The following is a 12,877-nucleotide window of genomic DNA, read 5'->3' on the forward strand; positions in this document are numbered from 1 at the left end:
CTACAATAAGGAAAAAAGACAAGCCAATTCTACATCAACAGACTGTTACGGCTTCTGCTGCGACAACTTCCAAATAGGAACAGAAGGTAAAAATCAGAGAACAGGGCACTCAAACACATTTTTAATAGCAGCAATGTGTTTTGCTGTGAAATAAGTATAATGGATGTCATTGTGGGAAGGGGGTACAAATATTTCATGTATTTGCACAGTGGGTATGTGGTAAGAAGAATGCTGTTTTTATTGTATTGTGTAACGAATTGCATGGGTTTTTTTTATTATGTAAATGTTTACATGTTTGAAACTTTATATTTTAGATAGATATGTGAAAGGGACAATGTTTGTTGGAATGTTCAATACGATTGATTTTGTAATAGGAAATTTATTTCTGTCCAAGCACGTTTAGTACTTCTCTCATGTCTTCAGGTAGGGGATTCAGAAAAGAAGATGCAAATGCATGAAGAGTTGAAATGCTATCTCAACCGACTGTACGTTGCTGGTTTTCACTACCAACATGACTTACATGTAACTGAAAAGTTATCGACGAATTTGGAGGAAAAAGGTTCTTTAAAAGAGAATTTGGCCAGACATGACATACAGGCAGAAGATGTCACACAGCTGATTGATATGTGTGTTAAAAAACAGTCCAAATCTGGTGGGGGGGGAATGCAGAATGCTGTTCATGATATGTACACATCTTTACATCCGGTAACGGGAGAGGACTTACGTGACAACTTTAGTGGCACAAGGCTATTAAATGAACTGAGAACAACCATCCCTGGTAGTTTGCCTAATGTTGCAACACAATTGGAGACAAAAAGGAAATACCTTAATCAGTTTCGCTGTATTCTCCTTCCACGTCGTACAGCAACTGGGTGGAGGCTAGATCCTGCCCGCCTGTTACAGATCTTGACATTTAAATACCATTTCATATCAGACAAATTGTGTGTCAGAATATGGGGGGATGGCAGGGAAATGGGGGGTAGACATTCAACTGCATTGGCTTTGTCACTTCTAAACCACGACTTAAAATTACACAGTATTCCATACCAGAGCCCTGACCACACATATTCATTTGCCATCTTTTATGAGAGTGACTCAAGGGAAAATTTAGAAGAAAATCTAGCTGCATGTAAACTCTCTGACAATATGATTACAGAATGTGACCCACCTGTACTTGCGTGGGGATGAGATGTTCATCATAAAGGTTTTAGATGGGTCTTGGCAAATTGAGTCCAACATCCGAAAGAGGATGGAATTTATACCACGAGTGCAATAAAGAGGGGAAAAAAAGAGTTGGCTCCAAATGGGCGTAGAACAGACAGAGAGGTAGTACTTGACAGGAATCACCAAGAGTCCCTTTTTCCGCACATTCCATTATGCAATGTCATTTTTGACACCATGCATGGTTTTACCAGGATAGTGGAAAAGCTTCTCAACCTCGAAGTTCAGAAGATACTTTTCGAAAGCAATAAGAACGAGGAAAAAACAGGAGCGGGCACTAGAAAGGTTCTTCTAGAAAATTTGACGTGTAATATAAACCAAAGAGGAGCCCGTCAAGGCAACTTTTATATACATTTTGATAAAAGTGGTCATCCAGAGCCAATCTCCTTAAACAAGGGTAATGCTCTCAGCATTGTTGGCATTATTGACGGGAGTGATGATTATCCCCATGTTTTACATAACGTTGTTCCCAAACGAGAATTATCTGCTGTGACCCAAAACAAAGTAAGAACATTTTTTCCTGATTTGTATCAAATAACAGAGTATGATATGGCATCAAAAATATTTGATTCAACCTTATATATGTATACTATTTTGAAAGAAGAACCACAGCCTGTCCGGTTAGATGACAAACCTGTTGGCTCTCTTCGACCCGAGGACTACAGCTGGGGTTACGATCATGCAACTCAAGCAAGGTACACAGAGCTTTGCAGAGCAATTTTATCAATTGTGTTGTACACGCTATACATGGAAAAATATTACTCCTTACATGATTAAATTCATTGACTATGCACATCATTTTATGACTTGCCTACCTTTTCCACTCCGCAGATTTCAAACAGAAGGCAGAGAACACTTGAACTATGTACATAGTGGTTACTATTTCAAGCATACTACACGTAATGGTGGTAAAAATAAGGTTGATCCACTGTTCAATTTGTTACTTGCAATGTACCGAAAGCTTGCCTATGAAATTAAAATGTATACAGTCATTGTACATAATATGTACTGGTGCAATTTTGTGTCATATTTTTGTCATTTAGGGAGAAGCAACTTCTTTGATACTTTTGCACAATATGCCCATTTTATATGGTTAAGCTGAAGCAAACGTAAGCTGTAGTAATGTTCATTCAGACACAGAGAGAGAAAAAAAGGGGCTTCTTTCATTCTACAGATTGATATTGTGTGCATACGAGCATGTCTCAACAATCATGATACACTGGAACACTTAGTCAACGGCTTACCTGCAGACAATATTCCGGCGCATCACCATAAAGCATCAGATATTGTACGTAAAGCATCATGGAAAGGTGTATATGAGGACAAACAAATGCCTAGAAATTATGTTTTTGTTGTTGTTGTGTGTAAGTGTGTGTGAGGGTGGGTGTGTGTGAGCGTATGTCTGTTTTTTTTTTTCATATTTAAGCATATAATGTTCGTTTACACTGCTATGTGATATCTTTTTATTTATATTCAGATCAGGAACCTGTTAGACAATTAATTAATCTTTCTTGTGATACTTTTCATACATTTGATACCCTGAGATTTTGGATTTCACCACTGCATTTTGTAAGTAGCCATGTTCACATAAATGTTGTACTGGTTTGTTGTACTAGTTGTATCTGGGGCCTGTCTTACAAAGAGTTGCAATGATCCGATCAATCGCAACTATGGAAAGCCAGCAACGTCAACATCTAAAATACATGTTTGTTCAAAATATTTTCTAGACAAAAACGTATATTCATACAGTCACTGTTTTCTGGACAATTCAGTATGCTTCTCTTTGTTTTCCTAAAGAAAAAATTATGACATATACTTGGAATTCCATATACTTGAGATTGATCGGATAAATCGTAACTCTTTGTAAGACGGGGCCCAGGTTTGCATGTCAGTGGACAGTCCTACGACCCCTATGAAAAACAGCATTACCTGATAGGGTGTTCCATCCCATAAATAGATAAATAATTTTTTTTTAAAGTCTACATGGTTGTGCACACTTAAACAATAAAGGTGGCTAGCCCTGAGAGCCTTCGTATCTATTGGATCTATTTGACTGTATGGTGTCTTATACTACTGATTCATGTGCCGAACTTGTTCATTGTACTGCTGGCGGATGTAAAACCTTCACCAATATATTCCTCTATTTTTGTTGCTTTTATCAAAACGTATTTCTCGTTAGTGTAAACTTTCCCTTTAATCAAATCACACTTTCTTTCATATTAAACAGTTAGTGTAACCAGACACAGACCATAGACTCAGTGGTGTTTAGACCAAATAAATAAGAGACAAAGCGGGTGTAGCCAAACGAAAAATTACGACAAATTGATAAATGGGCTAAATAGCAATTGGACCAAATGGATAGAAGAAGAGCTGGTTGTAGATGAAGCAGGATTAGACCAAATGGGATGAGACCAAATGGAAAGACAAAGTAGACCAAATGGCAATTTACCGTAAATTCAAAACACAATCGCTTGATCGGAGGTAATCAGTGGCTGGCTGAACCCTAGTCTGTCTTGTTTGTTTTCTGTTTCCTCTTCCCCCCTTTCTTTGTCTTGGCATTTCCGTGGGAACCGTCCCTCATGCCCTGCTTGCTATGAATAGCTCCCTCTGTAGCTGATAATTGGCCACTGTCCTCGGCTGCGAATTGCAGGTAGTTGAAACAGATAAGGAAGAGGACGAAGTGACCGCAGGAGTACATTGACACCAAGACCGGCCACAGATCCGGGAATCGTTGCGGGGGCTGGATGACAAGACTACATGTTGTGAGTGCAATGGCACCCAGCATAGAGCTCCAGAACTGCATGTGTGGGGGGGGAAAGGAAAATCAGATTTTAATATGAAAGGTGAAACACTTGTAAAGCGAATCAAAGTAAATCAAATCAAAGCAAGGAAGTATATTTTTTTTAATCTCGATCTCCTTGAAAAGATTCAAGCTAAACTTTTAGCATACAATAAACAACAAAAATATATAATACAACTAAATGAAGCAGTGCATGCCCAATTACAAGCTGTGATCAGCCATCAAGGTAAATAAAATTAGGCTTAGTGCCCAGCCTTTCTGTCAATAAAATAAACTGCAACTTGATTTCTAACCAACCACAAGCGTGTATTAGTGATTTTTTGTTTAATCTCTTTTTAGTTGTGTTCAAATGCCACTCTTTCCAGAATGCCCCCCCCCCCCCCGATTCCATACTCACAGCAACATCCTTGATGATAGACTGCCCTCTCTTGTCTGATGGAGGGTTGACCCATGAACTTTGGCTGACCTTTGACACGGTATAGAAGAGGATCATGAGTGGGACGGTGGCAAGAATAAGTCCATCTTTGATCAGTAGAGGGAGCATACTGTTAGGAGACAAGAGGAAGAGAGAAAATGAAATGAAATGTATGGTATGGGGCTCTTTGTTAAAGGTCAAGTCCACCCCAGAAATGTGTTGATTTGAATATTAAATAGTGAAAAATCAAACCAGCATAACACTGAACATTTCATCAAAATCGGATGGATGTACATGTAAAATAAGAAAGTTATGATATTTCAAAGTTTCGCTTATTTTTCACAAAACAGTGATATGCACAACTCAGTGACATGCAAATGAGACAGACGATGATGTCCCTCACTCACTATTTCTTTTGTTTTCTATTGATTGAATTCTACAATATTGAATATTTTTTTACAATAAGGACCAACTTGACTAACCCATATTGTATTAAGCAATGCTAATTCCGTATGTTCAGGGAAGGATTAATCATTGCTCACTTGACAATGAGGAGAAAACTATATTTCATATAATAAAATACAAAGAAATAGTGAGAGGATGACGTCATCAGTCTCCTCAATTGCATACCGACCAGGATGTGCATGTAACTATTTTGTGAAATTAAGCAAAACTCTGAAATGTAGTAACTTTCTTATTTTACATCCGATTTTGATTAAATTTTCAGTGTTATTCTTGTTGGATTTTTCCCTTTTTATTTAAATCATCTTTTTCTCCGGGAGGACTTGTCCTTTAGTTTAAAAACTGATTATTCTTTACAAGATTCAAATTACTCAGAGGCATAAAAGAGAAAAACCACTGTGAGAATTTCTCAAAAATAATACATTTGATGCTGAAAATCATACTTTTTAAAACAAAAAACTTATGCAGACAGAAACGAGTTGAAGAGATGAAATACATGAGAATTGAATTGAAAAGAAATTTAAAAAGACCTGTGCAGTATCTATTTGTCTATGCGTACCCGTATCTGACTATCTGAATGATCGCTAGAGGGTATTCATTTGTCTCGCAATCTACTATGGTCAACAAGGAAATTCGTGATCACTCTCGCAAAAAGTGTTCACTAGCTTACAAGTTCACAAGATTTCGAGTGCCGCTGCAACTCTTTATCAAGTGACGAAAATATCTGATAACGTATTCTATTTATACCAATCCCCAGGACCGTAATTTTACATCTGTAATACAGAAACACATGAAACCAGTATTTCCATTTACTTAAAGAGTACTGTATGAAGGAACAGTTTGCACTTCTGCATGGTATTTGTTTATTATACAATATTCAGCTTTGCTCATTTCTGCAAATACCAACCTTCTGGCTATTTTGTAGCAGAAAATGAAGCTTCTCATGGTGCCCAGGGCCCCCCGTCTTACAAAGACTTACAATTGATCCAATCAATCACAACTATGGAAGGCCAGCAATGTCAACATCTAAAATACATGTTTCTTCCAAAAAAAATCTAGATATGATGTATATAAATAATTCACTGTTTTCTTGTCAATTCAGTATGCTTCTCTTTGTTTTAAAAGGACATTGTAAAAATTTCCTAGAGAAAAAATTGTGACATTGATGGATTTCCATATATTTGAGGTTGATCGGATCAATTGTGTCTCTTTGTAAGATGGTACCCAGGGCCTCGTCTTACAAAGAGTTGCGAGTGATCCAATCAATCTCAACTGTATGGAAACCCATCCACACCATAATTTTTTCTAAGTGAAATTTGCACAATTTCCTTAGTAAACAAAGATAATTACTCTGAATCTTCAAGAGAATGATGAATGTGTGAATATACAACATACCTACAAAATATTTTGAACAAATTTGCATTTCAGATGTTGACGTTGCTGGCCGTGTCCATAGTTGCGATTGATCAGATCAATTGCAACTCTTTGTAAGACGGGGCCCTGATCTCAGTGGATCCAAAGTGTGAGAGGCTAAGTAGAAGGCTTCATGACATTTGCTGAGGAAAAACAGTTGCTCCACTTTAAATTCCACACACTAATCAAATGTCTAACTTCAACCCTGGGTTAAACACTACACCCCTACCCTAAAACCTAACACTACACCCAACATAAAACCCTAATGCAACACTAATCCTACACCTTAGACGAAATAAAGCTCGGAGCAATTGCCTCAGAAGCAAATGTCATAGGCCCGTATTCTGAAGTCGGGTTTAACTTAAACTCAGGTTTAAAGTTGTGGTTTCAGTATGGATAGCCAATTGTTACATAAATCACTAACAGTAAAGATATCATATTTCAGCTCATTTTGCTCTCAAATCATTCATAATTGTCTAGGAAGTATAAATAGATAATTGTCTTCACCATCGATGAATTAGGAAAGAGCACAGTAAACATAAGAAACATACAACTTAATAAAAATTTTGACACTTTTGGCTTCCCATAATTTTAGCACAGAGTTAGACCACAGTCTAAGTTAAACTTGACTTCAGGAAACGGGCCATAGTCACCAAATAGAAGTTTAGTTTTCTTACCTGAAGACAGATATAAGAAGAAACCATGTACACAAGAAGATTTGCTCATGAAGAAGAAGGCACACTGGTCTGTAATACAAGCATATGAATAGAAACTTGAAATTCATAGGGCTTAAAGATAAATACCAGCTGTGGTAAAGATTTCAAAATGAGTTTGTACAGAGTCCAATATAATGACCTACAATGATCTACAGCGGCGAGCGGCAGCGGGCACTGGGTGACATGCGAGAGCACATATCAGTTCTACTGTTCATTAACTTTCGCACGCTATTATCCTGTCCAAGAGCATGCTGGCACATGCTCGCGGCAGCTAGACGCTAGTGATATTATGGATGTGCTCCCTCAGTGTCTGTATGTATGAATAAAAAATCTGTGCCAAAGGATTCTAGAAGAAATTTGTAATTGCTGAGAAATTAGCAAGATAAGCATGGAATCCTAAACAAAATGCTGTCTTTTTTCAAAACAACAATAATAACACTGTCCCACATATGCTTATCTATATTAGCTAGAGGGTATTCATTTGTCTCGCAATCTATGGTCAACAAGGAAATTCGTGATCACTCTCGCAAAAAGTGTTCACTAGCTTCAAATTTCCTTGTTGACCATAGTACTATAGATTGCGAGACAAATGAATACCCTCTAGCGATTATTTCATTCCGCAATAATGAACCTATTTAGTATTATGCTTATCTATGTTGGAGATCTTCAGTGTGATCGTTTGGAAACTTAGATTTCATGATTTTACAAAATTTAGTTTATGTATTTGTACCAGATCTAGATCAACAATGATATAGTGACAATTAACCTTGGTTTTACAGGCTTTCTCATGAAATTAGTGTTTATTGCAACTATTTTCATTTATCTATAAGCACTATAATTTTTTTCATATTATATTATTCCTTTTATCATCATTCTATTGACATTTGGCAAAGAAAAAAATTCTCAACTAAAAACATTTAGAGAAGGGAAGCAAACACAACATGAGCATTATCAATATTTTCAATAAGGACAATAAATGTACAGATTTCATACTTACAATGCTACTATTAATATGCTTTTCTCATGGACTTGGTATGAAAACAAGAAGAATACCAAAGAACTGTTGACCTGTAAATAAAAGTAACGTTCAACATTTCAAGATCGTCTGAGATACAAATCTATTCTACTTTTCATCCAGAAACAATGAGCACACTTCCATCCAAACCACCAATGAATTGCCCGCACAATTAATTTCTCGGTAACATAGCTCTTCCTGAAACTACAGGCTCTCGACTTTCAAAACATTTACTGATTTTTTGCTCCAGAATACAAAATCCCCTAAAAACACATTTGGGAATCAATAACCTCCATACAGAGAAAAGAGGCATAACCAGTTACAACTTGTCACATCTGTCGGATCTCAGGATAAAAACGTATCCTTTATTTTCCCAATTAAGCAGTTCAAGAATATTTTCAATGTGGATTATGAATTAGTGTCTATAAAACAATAAAAATCTAACGTGGAGAAGGTTTACGGTTCACCGTGTGTAATATCCAGAAGGGAACGAAATACAGGCAGAAAGATTGAAATGGAAAGACGAGATAGGATGAAGAGGAAATTAGAAGTATTCTTTTCTTGAAAGTGAGTGAAGTCCTGAATAGGACTGTAAACCAGATGAGATGAGCTGAATATGGCTTGAGTAGCGATGGTTTGAGTAGTAGCAGGATGAAGTGAAGAGAGGTAAATAAAAATAAAAATCTATACTTGTACATATAGTCCCACTAATGAAACCGAATCCAAACCAACCAATGGTATGTCTTTCAAAATAATGTAATAGCTCTGACAGGTCCGAGTCAGTTTCTTTGGTGTGACTATAGCGGAGAAAAGTGAATGGGGGCTCAGGGCGATTTTACCCCCGAAATGCTGAAAAGAGCACTGGTGAGTCAGAGGAACCCTGGGAAACCCCAGTCAATGTAATGTTAAAACTCATCCAATGTTTTAGGCAGGAAGTTGTGAAAAGTAGTCCCCCCCCCCCCCGCCAAGAAAAATAAATGACTAAATAAAAAATAAACAGATAAACAAACAAATAAACAAAAAATAGATAAAGACATATATAATAGGATAAAATGAATTAATAAATAAATGAGTGTGATTGATTGATTAATTGATTGAATGAATGAATGAATGAATGAATGAATGAATGAATGAATGAATGAATGAATGAATGAATGAATGAATGAATGAATGAATGAATGAATGTATGTATGTATGTATGTACGTACGTATGTGTGTATGTATGTATGAATGAAAGAATGGATGAATGAAAATAAAGAAAGAAATAAACAATGGAATAAAAATAAATTAAGTAAATAAATGAATAATATTTTCATCATTTTTTGGCTAGGACTGTAGTATCGTCCTTGAATCACTTACCAAAGCATACTTGAATTTTTGTATAGTTGGGTTGAGTAAAAGGTGAAGAGCAGAGGGCGCTAGACTGATCAGGGTTGAGGCAAGACTAAGCTGTATGAGCGAAGGCTGGCTAAGTTTATTCTTGAGTTTAATGAGTACATTTAGTGAGCACCAGACATTGGCCACCTTGTCCTGTCATAAAGGAAAAACATGATTGATATGCAGCCTGTCAGTCAATAGTCCAAAATATTTAATTCACTTATGTTCTTGTTATTTAAAGACGTTCCACATTAAAAATGAAATCCATGTGATTTTCACCAAATTTTGCAGAGTTACTTTAGCACCTAAATATTGCAAATATGCCAAAAATAACATAGGTTCATATGCTTGACTTTTTGTTATCCAGCTTTGAAGTTCACCCATATGAAAGGTCTCGAGAATATAAACAAAATTTGCATTTAAAAGAGATTTTTGAAGTACTCTTTAAAAAAAGAATAGTAAACTGCAATGGGATACTAGGGGGCCATTTCATAAAGCTTTTCCTGAATTAAGAGCAACTTTAAGAATGACTGGTGATCCTTTCTTGTGGTAAATGATATTTACCATTAAATGTTCATTGATGATTAAGCACATAAGAAAGGTTCACCAGTCATTCTTAAAGTCACTCTTAACTTACGAACAGCTTTATGAAACACCCATCAGGAAAGTTATTCCCTGAAAACTCACCTCAAATAAACCTCTTGCAAATGGGAATATTCTATGGATAATTTGAAGTATCTGTTTTATATCTTGGATAAATGGTAGCCAGCAGACAATGAAAGCTGCAATCACAAATGCACCAATCTTAAACAGCTTCCATAACCTGTCATATAAGATGAGAAAAAAAGATAAAAGGACTTCATCAATTAATTAAATGTAGTAAAAAATAAAAAAGGAAAATCAATAATGCTAATGAGATATGAAATGTCAAACAACACATTGTAATGGCAAGCAAGTTTTTATTGTCACAAGGCGACAAAAAACTACGGACCAATCTGATATTTTTTTTTTTTAAGTTGGCTCAAATTAAAATAATTTAATGCAAAATAAAACTCACATCATTTAACATGATTCATTGATGGGAATTTCGAATAAATCATATGGGCATATCATCACTTACCGTAAGTAACGGACTATAAACCGCACCCGTGGATTAACCGCACCCCCAACTTTGGACTAAAAAAAAAAAAAAAAAAAAAAACCTCACATTATATTTGAGGTACGAAGAAACAAAAACTAAGTTAAAGATTTCAAAGTATCCAAAGAGATTACCGGTATGCGGAAATCTGCTGTTCTTGATCAATTCATCTACAAATGTTTGCAAGAAAGAAAGGTCCCGACAATATTGGCCACTTACACACTCACTCACCTCACAGTCACAATGTACACACACACAGCACTGCCGTTCTTGTACATTGCAAACTACGATACGGTACCAGTACATCTTATCAAATAATGATCTGTGTCTTTCCCGCCGTGGGAGGAAGAAACATTCACATTTCTTGCATCACAAACTCACAATCACTTTCAGAATTTGTCTAGCATTCGATGTCTTAGCATGAATTTTGGATACGGGATTACAGGAAGGTTCAAGAAACAAAGAAATTGGCATTTTTTACAGTTGTTTTCACGGCTTCGTGCCGTCTCTCAGCTCGTTGCGTGGTGTACATGGTATCTTATGAAAAGCAAACGGGAAAGAAAAAATAAGCTGGCGCGAAACGGGACTTTGGGAGGGATCGAGGGTTAAAATGAATAGCGCCAGCTTAAGTCGCACTATAACCACAATACAACGCAAGCTAGCTCAGCTAACTCAATTCTCGCGCTCGCTCAGCTGTGACAAAATATTACCGAGTATGCTTGGCTTCTCTTTGAACTTAGCCAGGGAACTTCGCTGCTTTGAACCGAGAATAAAGTCGAAATTAGTGTCATGAAGGTGGGTGCGTTTGTTATGGACAATATTTGATAAGATAGTAATAATCGCTTCTCATACCCCTCTAAACGACATTGCCCTGCCCCTGGGCGGCTACGCCCGGCCACTTGATGTGTTGTGAACTGGCAGACGTCTTACATGTTCGGGAAGGGTTACGACGGGCTGGCTCAGACCCGTCACCGTGGATAAACCGCACCCCCGACTTTTGCTTCTATCCCGCCGAGAAAAAGGTGCGGTTAATAGACCGTTACTTACGGTAGATGGCTGAAGGGCAGTAGGATGTGCATATGCGGCAATTATTAATTACTGCATGGCTAGCATAAGGGCGTTTCCTCAAGTGCACAATATGCTAAATCTACTGTACGCACAAGAGTTAATGCCCTTCTTCCAGTTCAACAAGAATAAGAAATGACATAAATTCCAATTGCCACATACATGTACCTTCAACGTGACGATATGACACGAGTCGTGAAATAAAAAAATAACTCGACACAAATTTGGCCAACTTTAGACTGGAAGCACTTATCGCAAACTTATTGGCATGAGTGAGGTGGTTTGTCCCACCACATTTGAACAATCAATAGGATTGTGCGTTACATATCACGTGCACGTTGGTATTTAAGCATGACTCTAAGTCACACTCGAAACTTTGTGATCCACCAACCCCCTGAATAAGACTTTATGACTTAACCTTATACTTGTAGAATGTTACCTTATTTCATCCTTGGACCACACACATCTGCCCAATAGATAGCAAAAGAAGGGAACAGAGTGGTAGAGTTCCATCTGCTTGTAGTTCAATGCCAGAACAAATGCGACTGACCCTAAGAGTTCACGGTTAGTTGCCATGCCAACAACAGCCCAAAGAGTGAACCCAAGACTGATACAGTTGTATCTGATTCAAGTTTGTTAAAGATAAAGACAGGAGAAATGTTCTCCATGTGATGGGGAAAAGTTATGATACAAACTTAGAATTATTGTATTTTTTGTAAGATTTGTAAACACTATTATGATCACAGATCCACCAGTATATACATTCCCAGGGTGTTGCAGATTTTATTCTGACATTTTCTAAAAATTATCATTTCTGCTGTAATAGAGAAATAAGCCCTATGGAAAAGTAGCCAGGGCCCTAAGTAGTATTGAAAAAATAATGCCTGCATAATATTAGCTCATGCATAAGCAATAATAATCAATTCCAAATAATAATTTCTATGTTTAACTCAATTTGGTGAAGATGTGTTCTTGGGTCGTTTGTATTATCAGGTCGTCAATTAATTCAAAGGATACTGGAAGTGACCGTAGTCTATAAGAATAAGGCCAGGGTAAAGAAGAGTGACCGCAAGAGAGGATAGAAGCTGGACGTTTGACCGGTCCTTCACTGTCCAAAAGAAGAAAGCAAGTACAGCTGGAATGTATATGAGCAAGTCAGCAACCAGTACTGTTTAAAAATAATGGACAGTAAAAACATATTATCAAGAAAGAGAAACTGCAGAACGTTTATTTTGAGATTCGCCGCCACATTACT

The 12,877-nt window shown here is 36.9% G+C and overlaps 1 protein-coding gene across 1 annotated transcript in view; it reads right to left on the reverse strand.

Moving 5' to 3' along the window:
- LOC129270785 (dolichyl pyrophosphate Man9GlcNAc2 alpha-1,3-glucosyltransferase-like) overlaps nucleotides 1–12,877 on the reverse strand; it is an 18,603-nt gene continuing 5,726 nt past the window's right edge. The window contains exons 5-12 of the mRNA XM_064106685.1: nucleotides 12,640–12,790; nucleotides 12,062–12,244; nucleotides 10,107–10,242; nucleotides 9,402–9,572; nucleotides 8,025–8,095; nucleotides 6,989–7,057; nucleotides 4,419–4,566; nucleotides 1–4,018 (exon numbers count right to left, since the gene is read on the reverse strand). Coding sequence (XP_063962755.1) covers nucleotides 3,725–4,018; nucleotides 4,419–4,566; nucleotides 6,989–7,057; nucleotides 8,025–8,095; nucleotides 9,402–9,572; nucleotides 10,107–10,242; nucleotides 12,062–12,244; nucleotides 12,640–12,790 — 1,223 coding nt within the window. The 3' untranslated portion in view covers nucleotides 1–3,724. The remainder of the gene's footprint in view (nucleotides 4,019–4,418; nucleotides 4,567–6,988; nucleotides 7,058–8,024; nucleotides 8,096–9,401; nucleotides 9,573–10,106; nucleotides 10,243–12,061; nucleotides 12,245–12,639; nucleotides 12,791–12,877) is intronic.

Source organism: Lytechinus pictus, chromosome 11 (assembly GCF_037042905.1).
Source record: "Lytechinus pictus isolate F3 Inbred chromosome 11, Lp3.0, whole genome shotgun sequence".
Lineage (NCBI taxonomy): Eukaryota > Metazoa > Echinodermata > Echinoidea > Temnopleuroida > Toxopneustidae > Lytechinus > Lytechinus pictus.